Source organism: Schistocerca piceifrons, chromosome 2, assembly GCF_021461385.2.
Source record: "Schistocerca piceifrons isolate TAMUIC-IGC-003096 chromosome 2, iqSchPice1.1, whole genome shotgun sequence".
NCBI classification, from domain to species: Eukaryota; Metazoa; Arthropoda; class Insecta; order Orthoptera; family Acrididae; genus Schistocerca; species Schistocerca piceifrons.
In genome coordinates, this window is record NC_060139.1 from 381117329 (window position 1) to 381140733 (window position 23405).

Sequence of the window (23405 nt, forward strand, 5' to 3'; positions counted from 1 at the left end):
AAAGTTAATTGCAGTGACGCAGTCACTGCCCTGTGGATAAATTTACTGCCTCACCAACACAGTTAGACCGCAATAGACCGGTGATGCTGTATTGTAACATATCACAAAAAAAACCAACACCAAATTCCCATGTTTAATATAGTTCACTTAATTATTATTTTACATTTATGAGGAGATAATCTTAATTTCTTTAAGCGGGGTTCGTAAAAAAGTTTCCTGAATTCACGCTACACAAGTATGATTCAATATTAGAAAACCTGAATACTTATACTGTTTCAAAGGAAGAACCGCTAATCAAGAAAAATCTCTTGCATTTACATTTATTTTTATTCGTCAAAATTAGCGAATACTAAAATATTTATTACGACTCTGGGTCGTTATCATTTAGAAAAATGGCGCTGACCTTTGTATCAACGTTCCCCTATAAAATTTGCATAAAGCGTAAAAGTCATTCACTTCAGGAATACGTATATGATCTGTTACTGTAAAACATTAGCGAAACTTTTTAACTAATATTTGATTATATTTAGGCTAAATATTACGTGAGACTTACACGTTTTCGTGCCTCGTCAATAAAGTGGCTTCTTACAGTACGAAGAAACAGAAGGGAAGAGAGAGCGATCCTTTTGCAAAAGGAACAGAGATTGCTATTACATTCGCAAATCATATTAATTGATTGCAGTCTTTGTTATTTTTCTGCGATAATATTTATTTCGCTACGATGTTAGTTTTGTCCGTTTACCGTTAGTATTCAGAGTTTTATTTACAGTGTTTCCTTAAAAGTCTGTTTTGCTGAGAAGGAAGTCAATTATTAGTGCTAAAATGAGATTGTTATATTTTTGTCGAGTGTTCGATCTGTTGTGTTCCTTGGTTAAAATGCAGTTGTTTATCTTTTTGTGAATGTCTCTCTTCTGTGTTGTTCCGATGTTAATTTCCGTATTTTTTTCCGCTATTTGTATAATGTGTAAATAAGCTGTTACTTCGATAACAATTACAAATTGGCGAAATGTCTAGCCACATACCACTTTTCTTCAGACGCAAGGCTGCTAAATTCTTTAGGATTCAATTTTTTTTCTGTTCCACTGGCTGCTGCGCATCGAGCATACATGTTCCTTCACTGAGCTTAAGATAAATAGGTGATATCTATCTGGAAAGTTGCAGGAATGCGTCTTATTTGCTGAAATGACTATCAGAAAAGTGTTTTAAGAATGGTTCTTCTTCAGAAGAATACAAAAGTAACTGTAGAAAAGAAAATCAGAGTTTCAAAAGAAACTATTCCCTTGCGCAGAAATGTACGGAAAAAATATGGTAATTATTTGTAATGGATCGTTAAGTTTTCTCCACGAATTGTGACGGTTTCGAAGGGCTTCGATATCCTAGTCAAACTGATTCAGTGGTCTATGAAAGTTCTGTGGACAGACTAAGAACACTGTTGCCTGTAACTGCCATGTACGGATGTGGCTGAATTATTAGAATAATGTTAACTTCCAGCTAAAGTGTATTCAAAATTGGTCAATGCATCATAACAGTGTTAAATGAAGGCTTCATTTTCAGAGGCATGTTTTTCACAGATTCTCTCATTCCAGGCTTATTTCTTCATTAATGTGTTATAATATTTACACCTACCAAGTGTATCAAAGTAAAATGATAGTCAGTCACTGTGACATAAATCGGCCATAGGATACTCTTTTCGTTTGTTGATGTTCTCAGACAGTTTAAATATTTGTTGTTATTGCCAATTACCCAGTATCCCATCAGTCAATCCAGACCGACTGCAGCACATTACGAATACGTACAAGTCCAGGAGTATGCACATCTTGACTGAAGTTGATAAATCAGAGAGTAAAATCAGAGCAATATGGAAAATTGTTCAAGAGAGACTGGGAAAGAAGCCATGGAAGATAACGTTATTTCTATTAGTGAGAATGGACGCATTATTTTAATAACTACTTTTTAATAATTACTTTTTGAGATAGGTGCGAAAGAAAATTGATGCGAACACGGTGATCCTTTTATCTCATGAGCGCACGCGCAGAACTGCGTTGGCTGACCACTGGAGCGGCGTGGGTCGGTCGGACACTACGCGTGTTTTCGGCCAGCGACTTTCGAACAGCGAAACAAACGAATGGAATAGAGAAATCTGCGAACGCAAGACCGAATTATTCCATTCCACAACGAGTGTTTATTTAGGATTCGTACGCACATACAGAGTCCGCTCGTATTGCCTGGAGATAGCCGAATCGACTTGTTTCGAGATGTTCGAATTCCGAGTCGTGATCTAATTCACAAATCAGTGAATAAATTTCTTGAAACGGAAAGTGTTCATGACAAGAAGCGTAAACGACGGCGTAGAGTTGTAACGCCGGAAATGCATATCCTCCTATTTCCATCTAATGTACTATGAATTTTTCCTTATTTTGTTACCTGAAGATATGACATTTCTGTGTCTTTATATATTGTTTTACAATATATATATATATATATATATATATATATATATATATATATATATATATATATATATGCATTTATGTCGATGTATAATTGGTTTGTTTTGTAAATATTATTTGTATTTTTACGCTGGGTCTTGCCTAGGGAAAACTATGCTATCGAACCATTACATCGGTAGGTCGCGTGGAGAACCAAAGTGTTTAGGATCTTTGGTAGTGTGAAGTCGGACGCGTGGAGCGCGGGCAGAGCAGAGTCTGGCTGGAGTAGTGCGGTTGAGCAGGTGTGTTGTGTGACGCTCCCGCGAGTTGCCGCGCTTTCGGGGTTTGGCAGCATGTGATTGCGCTCGACTTGCTATATTAGTTTCTGACATGGTGTCGCGGACGGGAAGCGTTAGCTGGAACACATCAAGAGCCCGTTTCGGCTGGAGACCGTGTCGAGAAGAAGGCGCGCCAACATCCAGCTTCTGCAACAGCGACGGCCGTCAATGAGTGACTGTCGCCACCTCCTCGATCGACGACTTCAAACCTTCTATCAACCAACAAGGAAGACTGGTAGCACGTAAAGTTTTAGAACTGTATGGCAGACCTCAGCGTTTCAAACTGTTCAATTTTTCTCACTAAATTACAGCAACGTAGCATGAACCTTTGTTGCTCATTGTCCCAATTGCATTACCAAGCAGGGTCCCTTCCTTTTCCGGAATGAACCCGAGTGTCGTTGAAATTCAAACGCCAGCATTAAAGTAATATCATTCCATTTCACTGCTTTAATTTCAAAGTTCAGTTAAGGTATTCATAGCTGGCTACAATATTTAGATTACACAAGCACAAATTAAGAGTGCGAGTTGTGTTACCGTATTTTAGCTTACCTGTGACTGCAGCTCAGCTTGGTACATACTAAATTTTACTATTGTTAATTGTTCAGAATCATTTAATTCAAGTTCAAAGTTAAATCTCTTATTTCTAAATTGCGTAGATTCAAGTAGCTTTTAAAATTATTGTTGAGGTAGCCCAAGACTAACCGTATTTTACTGAATTTCGATGTGCTTCAGAAACAAAGCTCACTATTAATTTCAGTCACTAAATTAACTTCCAATTTTCCGGTTTTATTCATTCTTTTGCTAAATTAAGTCAGAGTGTAGCGAAATTTATTACTTCTGACAAACTTTCAGTTTTCACACTACACGTGTCAACCTTCAGTTGCCACGCTTCTAGTGCTAATTATATGTGTAATAACCTTTCTTTTTCAGTTACTATAGTAATTGTCCATAGGACTGGCGACCGTAATTTCCACCAAATCTCAAATATCTAATTACCGCTAGTTAATTGTTAACGTAACGGCCGCACATTTACTTTCTTTATTAACTTTACCCCTTTTCAAAATTATTTTCCACCAGTTTCATTTGCATTTTTCCTTTCATTTAGATGTAACCCTTTCCTCCCTCTTTACCGACAGATTGACTTCGGTGACGATTGCTTTTCCCAAATTTCCATTAGGTACACGCGGTTTAACTTTTCACTGTCATTAAGGTCGATTTAGGGAGTAAAATAACTGATGATGGTCGAAGTAGAGAGGATATAAAATGTAGACTGGCAATGGCAAGGAAATCGTTTCTGAAGAAGAGAAAGTTGATAACATCGAGTAAAGATTTAAGTGTCAGGAAGTCGTTTCTGAAAGTATTTGTATGGAGTGTAGCCATGTATGGAAGTGAAACATGGACGATAACTAGTTTGGACAAGAAGAGAATAGAAGCTTTCGAAATGTGGTGCTACAGAAGAATGCTGAAAATAAGGTGGGTAGATCACGTAACTAATGAGGAGGTACTGAATAGGATTGGGGAGAAGAGAAGTTTGTGGCACAACTTGACTAGAAGAAGGGATCGGTTGGTAGGACATGTTTTGAGGCATCAAGGGATCACAAATTTAGCATTGGAGGGCAGCGTGGAGGGTAAAAATCGTAGAGGGAGACCAAGAGATGAATACACTAAGCAGATTCAGAAGGATGTAGGTTGCAGTAGGTACTGGGAGATGAAGAAGCTTGCACATGATAGAGTAGCATGGAGAGCTGCATCAAACCAGTCTCAGGACTGAAGACCACAACAACAACAACAAGGTCGATAAGTGAGGAGGAGGTTACACAGTGCTCACAGAAGCTCATCTCGATAACATTGCCTATCACACGGAAAATTCCTTTAAAAAGCTTCTTAGACCTCTTTCACAACAGCAAACGCAAATTTCTTGATCTTCTGTACAAAGAGCTGCTAAGGTACTTGGACTAAGGCCCTATAAAGCAGCAGCAATGCAAGAACTTAAACCTGGTGATCCTGTGCACGGGTGTAGGCTTTGCGAATGAGTTTTGAAATAAGTGCATGGCGGCGATATGGATCCTCACCTCATTCTGTTTTCAGACGAGGCTTGGTTCCATTTACAGGGGTGTCTTAATTCCCAAAACCGTCGACACTGGTGTACTGATAGACCTATTCTGCTTCACGAGGAACCCTTTTCACGATCAGGAAATAACAGCGTGGAGTGCAGCTACCGGTGATAGAATAGTAGGCCCAATTTCTTTTAACGCCACAGTTAAAAATTCAAGTTACCTGCAAAACATTTTAAAGCCGTGTTTTAATGATCGAAGTGAAACAGAAAGAAGCTTCTTCTTTTTTTCTTTTTTTTTCAAGAAGATTCGGCAAGCGCCCAAACGACCAATGCCTTTTTTGAACACAATTCATGATGTGTTGCATGAGAGGCTAATTAGGAACAATAGCTGGCCTGCTCGAAGTTCCGATTTAACACCTTGCGATTTCTTTTGTGGGGGAGCACTAAAGGATATTCGATGAGATTTCGGGATTGCAGCCGGATCATGTTGACTTCTTGCCACAATATTTCGGCTAGCAATCGTACAGCCGCCTTCAGGTGAGTGTCCGCACCTGAAGATGGCTAGACGATTGCCAAACATTCAGTACGGCCTGGAAAACTTCAAGAATCACACTAAATGATAAATTGTGCACAACAAATCCGTACACATTACAGGAACTCATGGATATTATCCGCGAGTCAAATTACTTCAATTTCTCGAAGAGAATAACATCGTGTGATGAATAACGTGTCAAAAAGTGTCAAAAACAATGGCAGGCAGTTTCAGTAAGTCTTTGCATGACATAGGTGAGTACAAAATTTATTTGCAGCCATTCTAAATTTAGTACTTGGTAGTAAACGAGTGACATGACAGCTGATTCGCCGGGCAATGTAGTGCTCGCTGCCCGCCATCTACTGCGCCTTGCGTACGGTCAGCAGGTAAACGGAATACCCTGTACTTTAGAAGAGAAGACGAAACAATGTGTGCACCAAAACAAAAGGGAAACACCATCTGCATAAGCTATTTTCGTATGTATGACCTCTTATTATGCATAAACACTCGATAATGACGTAAAACTACTGTAGCTGCAGTGCGAATAAGTCTAAATGTAGCTGTACTTAACGAATGTCCGGAGACACTGGGTCCCTTACACCAAAATACATAGAAAAAGTCCCCAATAATCTCAGAAATATTGTCGATAGAGTTCGGGTTCATGCAGTGGTTCACCTTGTACGATGGTAAACATTACTCTGGGTCAACGGCACATTGACACCAGCTTCTTTAAAAAAAATATTCTTTATTAAACAGTTGATACAGATAATACACAGTTCAATACACTGACGCATAGTACATAATTAGAAACTTGGAATGTGTAGCAGCCCACTGTGTGAGCACAAGGCGTAGTCTCATCTGGTAAGGCACAGCATGGTCCCCGGTAAGCCTCCGGTGAGTGCTGCTAGGTGGCCCGCAGCGCGCGCAGGCAGCGGTCCTCGAGCACGCCGCGGAACACCTGGAAGCGGTGGTTGGTGCCGGGCAGCAAGTGCAGGGCGGCGCGCGACCCCAGCGCCCCTGCCGGCGGATGGCCGCAGCCGTAGAACACGCGCCGCACGCGGCTGTGCAACAGCGCCATGGCGCACGCGCAGCACGGCTCTCGCGTCACGTACACGTCCAGCCCCGTGCACAGGTACGGGCCCTCAGCGTCACCTGCCGCCGAAGAGGACGTGCGCCGCCGCTTTGTGCCGGACCCACAGTCCGCCTCCGAGGGCGCCTCCCCCGGTGTCTGTCTAGAGCTCCTGACGGCTTCCCCAGGCAAACTATCACACTGAATGGTAGAACAGTCCTCTTTCTTGTTACCGACGAGACTAGCTAACGCACGAGGCACGTCTCCACAACCAGTCGCTCCATCAGCACATCCTGATGAAATATCATTGCCTGTTATTACAGAACAGTACTGATCTCCCTTCGCCTTTTCGTCTAATTCTGCCGTCCCGACACCATTACCGGCATCTGGTCTCACAATAGGTGTAGCACTATTTGAAATGTTACGCTCAAACTTCTGGTCAGAGGAACTTTTACTTGAGGCAACATCTCGGTAACACTCTGCCAAGCGAGCAACATCGCTGTCCAGCAGTAAGGAGACCTCTTCAGAGCTGGAAAGCGCCTCTGATGGGCATGTATTGACTTCTCCGCTAATAACAGCAGCTGGGTCACATACTCTGGTTTCTGGGCCTTCTGAATGAGCTGATTCGAAGGGGAATATGTCGACCTCCCAGTCGAAGAAGCCACCGCCCTGGTCGCGGGAGACCATCTCGACCAGCATCATGATGGCGTGCTTGAGCGGGTGCCTGCCGCGGTCGTCGTACGCCACAGCGACCACCTCGCCAGATGCAGGGTCAGCCACCAGAGCGCCCACGCCGTCGCCGCCGAGTCTCCGGCTGACCTGCGCGATCGTAATTGCAATTTAAAAGTTCTAGTTGTAATTTACTAACACATTAACATAACATAGCTAGACAGTATTCTTACTTTGTGCAGCAGGATACATGTGAGGTGGTTGGATTGTTTGGCGGAGGAGACCAGACAGCGAGGTCATCGGTCTCATCGGATTAGGTAAGGACGGGAAAGGAGGTCGGCCGTGCTCTTTCAAAGGAACCATCCCGGCATTTGCCTGGAGCGATTTAGGGAAATCCCGGAAAACTTAAATCAGGATGGCCGGACGTGGGATTGAACCGTCGTCCTCCCGAATGCGAGTCCTGTGTGCTAGCCACTGCGCCACCTCGTTCGGTGCACGTGAGGTCACTTAATGATTTGTAATAAAAGACGTTAACACGACCTGTTATAGAACCTAGGCACCAGGTCAAAATTCAATACCAACAAATAAAAAAATAGATAATAAATCATTTGTGTGATGTCCTTATATTGGTTAATGGAAATTTTAGAGCTCACAAGGGCACCGCGCCTACTTCTCATCACCAATTTCGTCCAAATTTACGGTGTATGCTCGACTTGACCAGAAATAAAATTGACGGAAATGGGAGACTGAGCGTTAAGAAAAAATAGCATTTTTGGCACGGATCGGGTGAGGCAATAAACATACTTTTTTTCATTTTCAATCTTGACGTAATTTACACTGCAAACAAACCGAAATGATGCTCAGTATACTGCATTTATTAATATTTTCATAAAACACATGAAAAAGAAAGGCAAAGGATAATATACTATTACGGCCACGAGGACTCTGCAAATAACTTTCTAACAAGGGTTTGTGATTAAAGCGCACAAGGATTCTGACTCCGCTAGTTTCATTTTGACCTCGGTACCTAATGCATCGCTGCGGTGTTTATTTGTATCGTCGGACAAAGAATTTGCCCAAAAAGCTTCAAAACTGCTCTTATTTCGTCGAGAGAGAAAAATAAATCACATACCGAGAAAACTGCATCAAGATACAGTCCATTTCACATCACCAGATATCCTCGCCAATATTTGGCGGACTTTACTGACAAACTGTGCGACGACACTTGGTTTTGTAAGTGTTAATCGAGTCAGTTTTTCTACCGGAACTTCAGAACAACCTTGTAATAGTAAAAATGCGGCGATTGTAACGTGCACAAGATGCCGAGAAACTTACTGCTTTCCCTCTTTTTATCTACATCTACATCTACACCCATACTCCCCAAGCCACCTGACGGTGTGTGGCAGACTGTACCTTGAGTACCTCTATCGGTTCTCCCTTCTATTCCAGTTTCGTACTGTTCGTGGAAAGAAAGATTGTCGGTATGCCTCTGTGTGGGCTCTAATCTCTCTGATTTTATGCTCAAGGTCTCTTCGCGACATATACGTAGGAGGGAGCAATATACTGCATGACTCCTCCGTGAAGGTATGTTCTCGAAACTTCAACAAAAGCCCGTAACGAGCTACTGAGCGTCTCTCTTGCAGAGTCTTCCACTGGAGTTTATCTGTCATCTCCGTAACGCTTCCGCGATGGTGAATTTCACACCAGCACGCGTAATTCGTCAACTGTAAAATAATAAAAGTATCTAACTTCGTATACGAAGTTCTCGTGTACGCCTTACAATCGCTCCCTGCACATTTACTTGTAATCTTTAATTTTCTTTTGTCTTTCCTTTTCTTGTCTTTTATGAAAATATTAATAAATACAATACACTGAGTATTATTTCGGTCTATTTCCTGTGAAAGTAATGCAAAAACTGAAAATAAAATAGCCCGCATCTCGTGGTCGTGCGGTAGCGTTCTCGCTTCCCACGCCCGGGTTCCCAGGTTCGATTCCCGGCGGGGTCAGGGATTTTCTCTGCCTCGTGATGGCTGGGTGTTGTGTGCTGTCCTTAGGTTAGTTAGGTTTAAGTAGTTCTACGTTCTAGGGGACTGATGACCATAGACGTCAAGTCCCATAGCGCTCAGAGCCATTTGAACCATTTTTTGAAAATAAAATAGAGACTCAACCCCACGACCCTCGGATTACCGTTCTGTACTGTTTGCGCTGTGCCAGCCGGAAACTGCGCTAACAGAAATGCCTCATTATACGTAAATTGAAGGGGATCACTGCTATCAGCTGCGACGAGCGAAAAGGTGTACCAGACCTGGATTCGAACCCAGGATCTCCTGATAACTAGGTAGGTGCAGTAACCACTGTGCCATCCAGGAGACAGCGTTATAGCCACTGCGCGGACTATTTCGCCACGCCTCACGGCCGACCCACATCCCCACCGAGCGCCACCTATCCATTGCCCAGCTAGGCATATCAATTATATGAATGAGTGATGTCTGTTCTTTCAGACCTCCTGTGGGAATCTCAGATTAGCGAACAAGGAGTAAAATGGGCAGGGCCTACGGGTAGCTGGCGCTCGGTGGGGATGTGGGTCGGCTGTGAGGCGTGCCGAAATAGTCCGCGCAGTGGCTATAACGCTGTCTCCTAATAAGCAGGAGATCCCGGGTTCTAATCCTGGTGCAGTATACAGGGTGGTCCATTGATCGTGACCGGGCCAAATATCTCAAGAAATAAGCGTCAAACTAAAAAACTACACAGAACGAAACTCGTCTAGCTTGAAGGGGGAAACCAGATGGCGCTATGGTAGGCCCGCTAGATGGCGCTACCATAGGACAAACGGATATCAACTGCGGTTTTGTTTTTTTTATTAAATAGGAACCCCAATTTTTTATTACTTATTCGTGTAGTACGTAAAGAAATATGAATGTTTTTGTTGGACCACTTTTTTCGCTTTGTGACAGATGGCCCTGTAATAGTCACAAACATACGGCTCAGAATTTTAGACGATCAGTTGGTAGCAGGTAAGTTTCTAAAATTAAAATACAGAACGTAGATACGGTCGAACATTTTATTCCGGTTGTTCCAATGTGATACATGTACTTTGTGAATTTATCATTTCTGAGAACGCATACTGTTACTGCGTGATTGCCTGTAAATACCACATTAATGCAATAAATGCTCAAAATGATGTCCGTCAACACAATGCATTTGGCAATACGTGTAACGACATTCCTATCAACATCGAGTAGTTCGCCTTCCGTAATGTTCGCACATGCATTGACAATGCGCTGACGCATGTTGTCAGGCGTTGTCGGTGGATCAAATGGCTCTGAGCACTATGGGACTTAACTTCTGAGGTCATCAGTCCTCTAGAACTTAGAACTACTCAAACCTAACTAAGCTAAGGACATCACACACATCCATGCCCGAGGCAAGATTCGAACCTGCGACCGTAGCGGTTCCAGACTGTAGCGCCTAGAACCCCTCGGCCACTACGGCCGCCGTCGGTGGATCACGATATCAAATATCCTTCAACTTTCCCCACAGAAAGAAATCCGGGGACCTCAGATCCGGTGAACGTGCGGGCCATGCTTTGGTGCTTCGACGACCAATCCAACTGTCATGAAATATGCTATTCAATACCGCTTCAACCGCACGCGAGCTATGTGCCCGACATCCATCACGTTGGAAGTAAATCGCCATTGTGTCATGCAGTAAAACATCTTGTAGTAACATCGGTAGAACATTACGTAGGAAATCAGCATACATTGCACCATTTAGATTGCCATCAATAAAATGGGGGCCAATTATCCTTCCTCCCATAATGCCGCACCATACATTAACTCGCCAAGGTCGCTGATGTTCCACTTGTCGCAGCCATCGTGGATTTTCCGTTGCCCAATAGTGAATATTATGCCGGTTTACGTTACCACTGTTGGTGAATGACGCTTTGTCGCTAAATAGAACGCGTACAAAAAATCTGTCATCGTCCCATAATTTCTCTTGTGCCCAGTGGCAGAACTGTACACGACGTTCAAATTCGTCGCCATGCAATTCCTGGTGCATAGAAATATGGTACGGGTGCAATCGATGTTGATGTAGCATTCTCAACACCGACGTTTTTGAGATTCCCGATTCTCGCACAATTTGTCTGGTACTGATGTGCGGATTAGCCGCGACAGCAGCTAAAACACCTACTTGGGCATCACCATTTGTTGCAGGTCGTGGTTGACGTTTCACATGTGGCTGAAAACGTCCTGTTTCCTTAAATATCGTAACTATCCGGCGAAAGGTCCGGACACTTGGATGATGTCGTCCAGGATACCGAGGAGCATACATAGCACACGCCCGTTGGGCATTTTGATCACAAAAGCCATACATCAACACGAAATCGACCTTTTCCACAATTGGTAAACGGTCCATTTTAACACGGGTAATGTATAACGAAGCAAATACCGTCCGCACTGGTGGAATGTTACGTGATACCACGTACTTATATGTTTGTGACTATTACAGCGCCATCTATCACAAAGCGAAAAAAGTGGTCCAACTAAAACATTCATATTTCTTTACGTCCTACACGAATATGTAATAAAATATGGGGGTTCCTATTTTAAAAAAGGCAGGTGATATCCGTTTGACCTATGGCAGCGCCATCTAGCGGGCCAAGCATAGCGCCAACTGGGTTCGCCCTTCAAGCTAGACGAGTTTCGTTGTTTGTTGTTTCTTCGTTTGATGCTTATTTCGTGAGGTATTTGGCCCGGTCACGATCAATGGACCACCCTGTATATTTTCGCTCGTCGCCGCTGATTCCGCGTAATGTCCCTCTGCGGCTGACAGCAGTGATCCCCTCCAAGTTACGTATGTTTTACAGCTGCGGATTCTGCGTGGTGTCTGCTCTTTCGGACATGTCCCAAAGAAACGACGCCATGCATTCATATAAATGTCTTATGCCTCTCCTCGATTTTGTCACTCTCGTTTTTGGCCAAGCTCTGCATACATCACAAATTTGGACGAAATCAGTACTGACGAGTAGGAGCAGAGCGCTTGTCAGATAGAGCAAAAGTAAAACACATCACTGTTCATGTAGAAGTAAAGGCACGAACAAAACAAAGGACTGTCGCGAACAAGAATTTCTATGTAACTGATGAGAAAGTTACCAAAAACTAGCTGCCGTTTCGATTAGCAGCAATGTGATAAACCGATCTTTGGCGATATATCTGAATGAAGAGAGGACATACAATGCTTACATTTCTGAAGTCTGTGAAAAAAAGGTGTAAATTCATGCATAAAATAGCCACTACCGCAACACAGATGGTAGGTTACCACAGAATTTCATTCACAACTTTTTCATGATGACATAAACGGTTCAAATGGCTCTAAGCACTATGGGACTTAACGTCTGAGGTCACCAGTCCCCTCGACTTAGAACTACTTAAACCTAACTAACCTAAGGACATCACACACATCCATGCCCGAGGCAGGATTCGAACCTGCGACCGTAGCAGCAGCGCGGTTCCAGACTGAAGCGCCTAGAACCGCTCGGCTACAGTGGCCGGTGCACAATGGACAACATCGGTAGAAGGACTACTAGTGTTACTTGGAATGTATCCAATCAACCAACAAATCAGGAGAACGGGTGCCAATTAATGTTTCTAAAGAGGTAATTTGGAAAAAGTAAGGAATTAAGTGGTTACTGGTAAGAAACGAGAATGACTGATGAGTGGCAACGAATAAGGAGCGTTACTAACACAAGAAGAAGGGTATACAGCATTCTCCGAAACCTTTAGGGACGTGTGAAAATGAGTCACCTAATCCCTTCGAAGATGTATACCCTCTTGCTGACGGGACAAAGTTCTTACCCGTAGACTTGGTACGATAAGCAATGATAGTTTTGACTGTGGAGAAACGGAAACACCTAAACGAATGGTATAGAGCGCCTTGATTAATGACCCCCAGTTGAAGCAGAGACAGACTAAGAGGTAGTAGTTCGTACGACATCATACGTGTTAGAGAAGCTGCACTGTTCTGATCTGATTGTCAGACACATACTGCACCGCAGATCTACAAAAGATACCTTCAAAGAGGACGTGAACGTGATGCTCGGTAACTTACAACAGCACTGCTACACTGTGGAAACAGCGCGAAGGGAAGATAACTGACACCAGCACTCGGTATGAAGCGCATGATGTTCTCAGAATGTGCCAGGACGAATAGTAGCGGTTATGACTTGTTTCGAACTATAGTGGAATGGCCGGCCGCGGTGGACGAGCAGTTCTAGGCGCTTCAGACCGGAACCGCGCGACTGCTACGGTCGCAGGTTCGAATCCTGCCTCGGGCATGGATGTGTGTGATGTCCTTAGGTTCATCTACATCTACAGCTACATCCATACTCCGCAAGCCACCTGACGGTGTGTGGCGGAGTGTACTCTGAGTACTTCTATCGGTTCTCCCTTCTATTCCAGTCTCGTATTGTTCGTGGAAAGAAGGATTGTCGGTATGCTTCTGTGTGGGCTCTAATCTCTCTGATTTTATCCTCATGGTCTCTTCGCGAGATATACGTCGGAGGGAGCAATACACTGCTTGACAACTCGGTGAGGGTATGTTCTCGAAACTTCAACAAAAGCCCGTACCGAGCTACTGAGCGTCTCTCCTGCAGAGTCTTCCACTGGAGTTTATCTATCATATCCGTAACGCTTTCGCGATTACTAAATAATCCTGTAACGAAGCGCGCTGCTCTCCGTTGGATCTTCTCTATCTCTTCTATCAACCCTATCTGGTACGGATCCCACACTGCTGAGCAGTATTCAAGCAGTGGGCGAACAAGCGTACTGTAACCTACTTCCTTTGTTTTCGGATTGCATTTCCTTAGGATTCTTCCAATGAATCTCAGTCTGGCATCTGCTTTACCGAGGATCATTCCATTTTAAATCATTCCTAATGCGTACTCCCAGATAATTTATGGAATTATCTGCTTCCAGTTGCTGACCTGCTACTTTGTAGCTAAATGATAAGGGATCTATCTTTCTATGTATTCGCAGCACATTACACTTGTCTACATTGAGATTGAATTGCCATTCCCTGCACCATGCGTCAATTCGCTGCAGATCCTCCTGTATTTCAGTACAATTTTCCATTGTTACAACCTCTCGATACACCACAGCATCATATGCAAAAAGCCTCAGTGAACTTCCGATGTCATCCACAAGGTCATTTATGTATATTGTGAATAGCAACGGTCCTATGACACTCCCCTGCGGCAGACCTGAAATCACTCTTACTTCGGAAGACTTCTCTCCAATGAGAGTTAGGTTTAAGTAGTTCCAAGTTCTAGGGGACTGATGACCTCAGATGTTAAGTCCCATAGTGCTCAGAGCCATTTGAACCATTTTGAACCAGTGGAATACAGTATGTCCTGGCAACAGGAGCTACAGTTCCGGACAGATATGATGGACGACACAGCACGGGCCGAAATCTTAAAGACCAATGCGAACATCTGCAAGGATAAAGGATGTCATGTTTTCCGAGTACCGGAGGTGCGGCAGCGCTCCGGATACAGGTTCATGTACTGCGACTGGTGGATTTCCCTTCATCAAGTGCAGATGAAACAATATTAGCAGTTTTAACCATTACCGCTATTCTTTTTCATCATTTTTAACGTCTGTTTGTAGCTACATAGTAACTTGTAGCTGTCTCAATCTCTTTCTCTCCTTCTCTCTGTCTTTCCATCCCTGTGCCTCAATTTGTTACTTATTGCTTTTCTTCTTTTTAGTTAGTTCTGAAGTCCAATGAGGTGTTTATTTTGGAGCTGTACTGATAAATGTTTATAAACGAAGGGATAAATTTATTAATTTACTACAGATTGCAACCGCCTCTGTAGCCAGGGCGATAACGCTCGCCTGTGTGGTAGCGTTCGAGTCGGATGTATACCGGTTCGAATTCTGGTGGTGTGAATTTTTTTACACTACTAGTATTTGGATAGCATAGGGAGGAGAGAAGGTGACGTGATCACTAGTCTTTGAACTAAGGGCCTGGATTAAATTCCATACCTCTCCGTATTGTTTCATGAAGTGAGCACACGTGACACTGTTGATACTGATCCGTCCGTCGGAAGTACTCAGTGGGCCCGTTGGTGCTGTTCCAGAGGTGTAGGATATGAGCCGGCACCCCACAACAACGCAAACCCGACACTGCACTGTACGAGGGGCGTTTGAAAAGTCCGTACAAAAATAAAAACTACTTACGTCTTTGGGGTAAATCTTTTTTATTTTTCGACTAGTCTCCTCTTCGACTTATACACTTCGTCCAACGCTGTTCTAATTTGTTGATCCCTTCCGAATAATAGGAATTGTCCAAGTCTGCAAAATAGCTATTAGTTGCTGCAATCACCTCCTTGTTTGAATAAAATCTTTGTCCCGACAGGTATTTCTTGAAATTGGTGAACAAACAGTAGTCCGAGGGAGCCAAGTCTGGAGAATAGGGGGGATGTGAAACGAGTTGGAATCCTATTTCCATTAATTTTGCAACCACAACTTCTGAAGTGTGTGCTGGTGCACTGTCGTGATGCAAAATTACTTTCTTGCGGTCCAATCGCCGGCGTTTTTCTTGCAGCTCGGTTTTCAAACGGTCCAATAACGATGAATAATATGCACCAGTAATAGTTTTACCTTTTTCCAGATAGTCTATGAGAATTATCCCTTGCGAATCCCAAAAGACAGTCACCATAAGCTTTCCGGCCGAAGGAATGGTCTTCGACATTTTTGGTGCAGATTCGTCTTTGGTAACCCATTGTTTAGATTGTTGTTTGATCTCAGGAGTGTAGTAATGTATCCATGTTTCATCCACAGTGACAAAACAATGTTTAAAATTCTGCGGATTCTTCCTGAAGAGTTGCAAACCATCCTTGCAACGCTTCACACGATTCCGTTCTTGGTCAAGCGTGAGCAATCGAGGAACCCATCTTGCGGATAGCTTTCTCATGTCCAAATGTTTATGCAAAATATTATGTACCCGTTCATCCGAAATGCCCACTGCGCTAGCAATCTCACGCACTTTAACTCTTCTGTCATCCATCACCATATGATGGATTTTATCAATGATTTCTGGAGTCATAACCTCCACAGGGCGTCCAGAACGTTCAGCATCACTTGTGCCCATATGGCAACTTCGAAAATGTTGAAACCACTTATAAGCAGTTCTATTCGACGGTGCAGAGTCACCGTAATGTTTATCAAGTTTCTCTTTCGTCTCCTGAGGCGTTTTGCCTTTCATAAAGTAATGTTAAATCACCACAAGAAATTCTTTTTCGTCCATTTTTTGATTCACACGAATGCCAAACACAAAGAAATAGTCCAATATGGCTGAAATTTGGTGTGCGTTCTTTCCAAAGATGCTATTAACCAAACATAACCTCGATACGCGCCGGTGGTGCCATCTCTCAGACTTTGCACGGACTTTTCAAACGCGCTTCGTACAAGGGCTCATCACAGTCAGTCACACGACACAGGAACATCTGCATCTACATCTGTTCAACTTACGATGCGAGGCGGAGGGTACTTTGTGTACGTTTCCTGTTCAGTCGCGAATGATTCGTGGGGAGAAAGACTGCTGGCAAGCCTCCGTGTGGGCTCGAATCTCTCTAATTTTATCTTAATGGTTTTCCCGCGAGATATACATAAGAGGAAGCAATATATTGGCTGACTCTTCCAGCAACGTATGCTCTCGGAACTTTTGCAGAGAACCACATCGTGATGCAGAGTGCATGTCTTGCAGCGTCTGCCACTGTAGTTCACTAAGCACCTCAGTGACGCTTTCACGGTTACGAAATGAACCTCAAACGAAACTTGCTGCTATTCTTTGGATCTTCTCTCATTCCTCTATTAATCCTAACTGGTATCGATCCCAGCAACATTCAAGTACATGGGAATGAACATTTCGCAAGCTAATTCCTTTGTTGGTGGACTACATTTCTAACGAAACTCAGTCTGGCATCTGTCTTACCCATGATTAATATTATGTGGGGTTTTCGCACACATTTGATACTTCATGGAAGGTCGGAGGAAGGCAATGACACACCACGTGCACCAGGACATTTCCTAGGACGGCAGTGCAGGTTTCCTGCATCTGCGCCCTGAGCGTTGGACTACTTTGACTGCTTCACTGTAACTATAATAAGAATAGTACTATTAATAATAATAACACTGAGACACGGCCTGCAGTTTGTTATAGCCTGCTTGGCACTGTTGTGAGCGACAGCGTTGGCTTCCCGATGTCCGAAGGACTGCCTCTATTCTCCGGTCTGAAGGTAAAGGACTGGGTTCCCATACGGCAGATACACACAGCCCTTGTGAGGCCAATTGAAGAGCTACTTAACACAGAAGTAGCGACTCCGGTCATGGAAACTGACAACAGTCGGAAGAGCTGTATGCTGACCACATGCCCCTCCATATGAGCAGCCAGTGATGCCTATCGGCTGAGGCTGAAGGAGCGGTCGGTCGATACCGTTGGGCGTTCCGAAGTCTATTCCGACAGGGAGGAGTACCATAATCCGGCTAAGGGCTGGTGATCTTCAAAGGCGAGTGTGTTACCTAAGGAATGGCAGTCGTTTCCTAGTAAACTTTGGGAGACAAACTCCTGAAAAAGTCGGCAGACAGCAGCGCTTTACGGTAGTATTATGAGCGTCAGCAGGATATGGCGAATCGCAGTGCCTATTTTTTGATCTGGAGACTGCTTGCCCGGAACGTCTGCACGTGAAAAGTGTCGTGCAGGGGAGTGTCGTAGGATGGTTGCTATTCACAATATATACAAATGACCTTGTGGATAACATCGGAAGTTCACTCAGGCTTTTTGCGGGTGATACTGTACTATATCGAGAGGTTGTAACAATGGAAAATTGTACTGAAATGCAGAAGGATCTGCAACGAATTGACGCATGGTGCAGGGAATGGCAATTGAATCTCAATGTAGACAAGTGTAATGTGCTGCGAATACATAGAAAGAAAGATCCTTTATCATTTAGCGACAATACAGCAGGTCAGCAACTGGAAGCAGTTAATTCCATAAATTATCTTGGAGTACGCGTTAGGAGTGATCTAAAATGGAATGACCATATAAAATTAATCGTCGATAAAGCAAATGCCAGACTGAGATTCATTGGAAGAATCCTAAGGAAATGCAATCCGAAAACAAAGGAAGTAGGTTACAGTACACTTGTTCGCCCACTGCTTGAATACTGTTCAGCAGTGTGGGATCCGTACCAGATAGGGTTGATAGAAGAGATAGAGAAGATCCAACGGACAGCAGCGCGTTTCGTTACAGGATCATTTAGTAATCGCGAAAGCGTTACGGAGATGATAGATAAACTCCAGTGGAAGGCTCTGCAGGAGAGACGCTCAGTAGCTCGGTACGGGCTTTTGTTGAAGTTTCGAGAACATACCTTCACCGAGTTGTCAAGCAGGATATTGCTCCCTCCTACGCATATCTCGCGAAGAGACCATGAGGTTAAAATCAGAGAGATTAGAGCCCACACAGAGGCATACCGACAATCCTTCTTACCACGAACAATAGGAGACTGGGATAGAAGGGAGAACCGATAGAGGTACTCAGGGTACCCTCCGCCACACAAAGTCAGGTGGCTTGAGGAGTATGGCTGAAGATGAATGTCGTGAAGGTGTGAGCAGCTCGGCAAGAATAAGAGTCGGTCGGCGGTCCCAGCTGGGTGGAGGAGGCGAGTTTTTGAGTCCTCTGGGGTGCAGGTTATGTCGAGGAGTATTTCGGAATTGTATATCCAGGGACCAGTAATTTTGTTTTTTACGTGTGGATAGTTCAGAAAGTGTCTGGAAGTGCGTCACCTAGCACGGACATTGGAAACGTGGCTACTGCTTGTTGCTGAAGTGGATGCTGCTGTTTAGGGAGTGCACATGAACTGTTTAGGAAGAGGTCGCCTAATAGAGCGTGGATCGTTGTGCAACGAAATAAGCGGAGTTGACGGAGGATATTAGAAGAGAATGAACTGCGTTTTGATTCAATGGAAATTTGGACTGTCGAATTCTAGTGTAAGTCCTTATCCTGTTTAACTTTAGACTATAATCCTCTGTTCTTAATAGAACAGATAGGGGAAACCAGTTGGTGACGGGGTGTTGTTATCCAGTCCAGTGGTCGGACGTGGCAGCTGTTGAAAGTAGTCAGACGGCTACAGGGCACTCATTAGTCGTACAGAGGAAAGAAGTTTCATAGCATTGGTGAGGCAGTGCATAGGAATTATCCAGGTACGCCAACAAAAGCATTGGAGGAAGTTACGGAGCAATACAATGAGTGGTTACTCTCGCTCACCGCACAGCGCTAACAAGTGGACCATTCGAACTTCCTCTCACCGCTTTGATTCATATTGGTATGTAGGGCACGACTAGGACTATAATACATGTAAGAAGGCAGACGGAACTCTCAACCGTTTCTGAGACAATTGACTTTCCGCTGCCAGCCACGATTTTCTTTTATTTATTTTTTACACGACGCATTTCCGGAAATGATTATCATTTTCAAATGTGTATTTCTTTGCGTCACGCCAGGATCACACACATTCTGCACAAATGGATCATAAGAAAACTTGAAGTCAACAGAACAAAGCAGAACCTTACATATCGAAAACATTACGAAATAATGGCATAATACAAAGAAATGCACACTTGTAAATAGGAATCTTTTCCCGAAACGCGCCGCGTAAAACACAAATAAAAGAAAATTGTGACTGATGGCAAAAAGTTATTTACAAAAAAAAAAAAAAGAAAAAAAAAATGCACTGTTTTCACAGGTCGTAGCATTTCAAAAACACATTTATAATGGACGAAATTAGATGAGAAAATAGAGTCAGAAAATGAATGGAATGCTTGTACTGTAATCTTTGTAGGGCCACTACTGTTTAAGGAGTCCGCAGCAGAGTTAGTAAGTACTTAGTTCCAAAAGCGCGAGGTCTCTGGATCGAATCTCGCTGGCATTTTCTTTTTTCTTTCCCATCCTACTGTAACAACAGATTTGTTATGATCGTTCAAAGTATCAGTATTTTATCATTCATTTGCTATTTTCCTAATCTTTAATATGGAAAAAGAGAGAATTTTTTTCTTAAGGTGGGTGGAAACGAAAAAGTGATACACGATAACTTTCAATAAAATAAGCATAGTTATTTTATTTTATTATTGTTTCCACATTTGTGAGAAGTGTAATGTGTAACATATCCAGCGCTGCAAGGCTCAGGATGATGCTGATCATACGAACATGGCAAAATATAATCATCGCGTCGTACAACAGATGTAATGAACGCCGAAGTTCTGAACGTCCATAGTTTTTTTAATGTGTTTATTGCAAAATAAACTTGTTTACATTCATGAAACGTTGCCGGCCGGGGTGGCCGGGCGGTTCTAGGCGCTGCAGTCTGGTACTGCGCGACCGCTACGGTCGCAGGTTCGAACCCTGCCTCGGGCATGGGTGTGTGTGATGTCCTTAGGTTAGTTAGGTTTAAGTAGTTCTAAGTTCTGGGGGACTGATGTCCTCAGACGTTAATCCCCATAGTGCTCAGAACCATTTGAACCACTTTTGAACCATGAAACGCTCTCGGTCGTCATACAGTTTCGCGGAGCACCACATGTATCGAAGCACAGCACCTAATATTGGTGCAATCTCAAGAGGAAGTAGTGCCGACAGTGAGATTCGATCTAGAGACCTTGTGTTTACGAAACCAAGCGCTTACTCGTTCAGCTGCAGACTGCATATTAGCGACCATACGAAGTATACATGTACACCTAAAGTTTCCAAACTCGATTTTCTCGAAAATGATTGATAGTCGTGTCTTCCTAAATACACATATTGGAGTCCTAGTCTGCACTATACACCCAGTCGTCGAGAGGATGTTCGTAGGGTCCATTGTAAGAGTTCGTGGATTCAAGCCGCGACAGCTAGTGGAAGTTCACCAAACGCTACAGCAAATCCGAGATGACGTACGAGGAGGAGCGTTTTAAAATGTAAAAACAGCAGTTAATACAGTACTGGCCATTAGAAATGCTACACCACGAAGATAATGTGCTACAGACGCGAACTTTAACCGACAGGAACAAGATCCTGTGATATGCAAATGATTAGCTTTTCAGAGCATTCACACAAGGTTGGCGCCGGTGGCGACACCTACAATGTGCTACCATGAGGAAAGTTTCCAACCGATTTCTCATACACAAACAGCCACGTCTCGATTCCTGAGTCAACAATGGGGACGTTTGCAAGACAACAACCATCTGCACGAACAGTTCGACGACGTTTGCAGCAACATGGAGTATCAGCAGCATGGCTGCTGTTACCCTTGACGCTCCATCAAAGACAGGAACACCTGCAATGGTGTACTCAACGACGAACCTGGGTGCACGAATGGCAAAACGTCATTTTTTCCGATGAATCCAGGTTCTGTTTACAGCATCATGACGGTCGCATCCGTGTTTGGCGACATCGAGGTGAACGCACATTGGGAGCGTGTATTCGTCATCGCCATACTAGCATATCACCTGGCGTGATGGTATGGGGTGCCATTGGTTACACGTCTCGGTCACCTCTTGTTCGCATTGACGGCACTTTCAACAGTGGACGTTACATTTCAGATGTGTTACGACCCGTGGGTCTACCCTTCATTCGATCCCTGCGAAACCCTACATTTCAGCAGAATAATGCACGACCTCATGTTGTAGGCCCTGTACGGGCCTTTCTGGATACAGAAAATGTTCGACTGCTGCCCTGGCCAGCACATTCTCCAGATCTCTCACCAATTGAAAACGTCTGGTCAATGGTGGCCGAGCAACTGGCTCGTCACAATACGCCAGTCACTACGCTTGATGAACTGTGGTATCGTGTTGAAGCTGCATGGGCAGCTGTACCTGTACATGCCATCCATGCTCTGTTTGACTCAATGCCCAGGCGTATCAAGGCCGTTATTACGGCCAGAGGTGGTTGTTCTGGGTACTGATTTATCAGGATCTATGCATCCAAATTGCGTGAAAATGTAATCACATGTCAGTTCTAGTATAATATATTTGTCCAATGAATTCCCGTTTATCATCTGCATTTCTTCTGGGTGTAGCAATTGCAATGGCCAGTAGTGTAAGTAAACGCAGCAGATACCGACCTCCGCCGCCTCGAGGCATCGCTCCATGAGGCGCACCTGGTGGCGCAGCTCGTCGTCGCTGAAGGCGCTCTGCGCCAGCACCGCCTCGAGCTGCTTGTCCTCGCGGAAGTTGCAGGGCCAGAGCGCGTTCGCGGCGCGGAACTGGCTGCGCGTCTTGGGCGGCTGGCGGGGCACCTGGCGCACCTCCGGCCGGCAGCGCAGGCCCTCCGTGTCCAGGCCCCTGGCCCGCAGGCCGCGCAGGCACGACTCGGCCGTGTCGTCCTTCACGTAGTCCAGGATGATGTAGAAGTTCCTGACGCGCTTTAGGTGGTGCAGTGACGGGATTGGGTTCACCGCGCAGAGATTCTTGATCACTTTGCCCGTCAGCTTGCGGTTCTCAATGAGATCGACATAAACGTCGACAAGTGGAGGAGCGCTTTCCAACACATTTTGTCCTAAAACCGGTATCGGGTGGGGGATCACTGGTGGCTTATCCGAGACCGAGGTTGTTCCGTCACCGGTTGGTTCATCGCTGGGTGTCGTCGAAGCAGCACAATCTTCAGATCCCATCACTATCTGAAAAAATAAGAAATCCGCTGCACTCCAAAGCCACTAATCAACTAATGCACCAAAAACTTCATTACAACATTTACATAAAATGAAATGTTCTTCTGTTGGTAACTCAGTGTGAGGATGTTTACCAACACATGGTATATAGAAACCATGAGTTATTCTGTAAACAGCGCCACCAAGTTTTAATAACGAGTTATATAAAAATACTGCCATTGCATTGAAGAAATAGAATAGGGGCGTTTCCTCAATTCTTAGTACGCTCTACATAGACTCAACAAAGAACCCTGGACGTCAGTTACGTAACTTCTTACATACTTTTGTTCTCGAATCAAGAAGTTAGAATGAAAATGACGTATTGTACTTTTTTATTATTGTTACTATTTATTATTATTATTATTATTATTATTAAAATGTGCCGAACCTGTTATTGACGCTGATTGGTTCAAGTGGCTCTGAGCACTATGGGACTTAACATCTGAGCTCATCAGTGCCCTAGAACCTAGAACTACTTAAACCTAACTAACCTAAGGACATCACACACATCCATGCCCGAGGCAGGATTTGAACCTGCGACCGTAACGGTTGCACGGTTCCAGGCTGAGGCGCCTA

General features: G+C 44.0%; 1 protein-coding gene across 3 annotated transcripts in view; it reads right to left on the reverse strand.

Annotated features, from left to right (window-relative positions):
- Window positions 1–6116: 6116 nt before the first annotated feature.
- The window catches only part of LOC124777142 (probable inactive tRNA-specific adenosine deaminase-like protein 3), a 517952-nt gene continuing 500663 nt past the window's right edge, over window positions 6117–23405 (reverse strand). For all 3 annotated transcript variants that reach the window (XM_047252442.1, XM_047252441.1, XM_047252440.1), the window contains 2 exons: window positions 22245–22799; window positions 6117–7243 (listed from right to left, as the gene is read on the reverse strand). In XM_047252442.1, coding sequence (XP_047108398.1) covers window positions 6260–7243; window positions 22245–22793 — 1533 coding nt within the window. In that variant the 5' untranslated portion in view covers window positions 22794–22799 and the 3' untranslated portion in view covers window positions 6117–6259. The remainder of the gene's footprint in view (window positions 7244–22244; window positions 22800–23405) is intronic.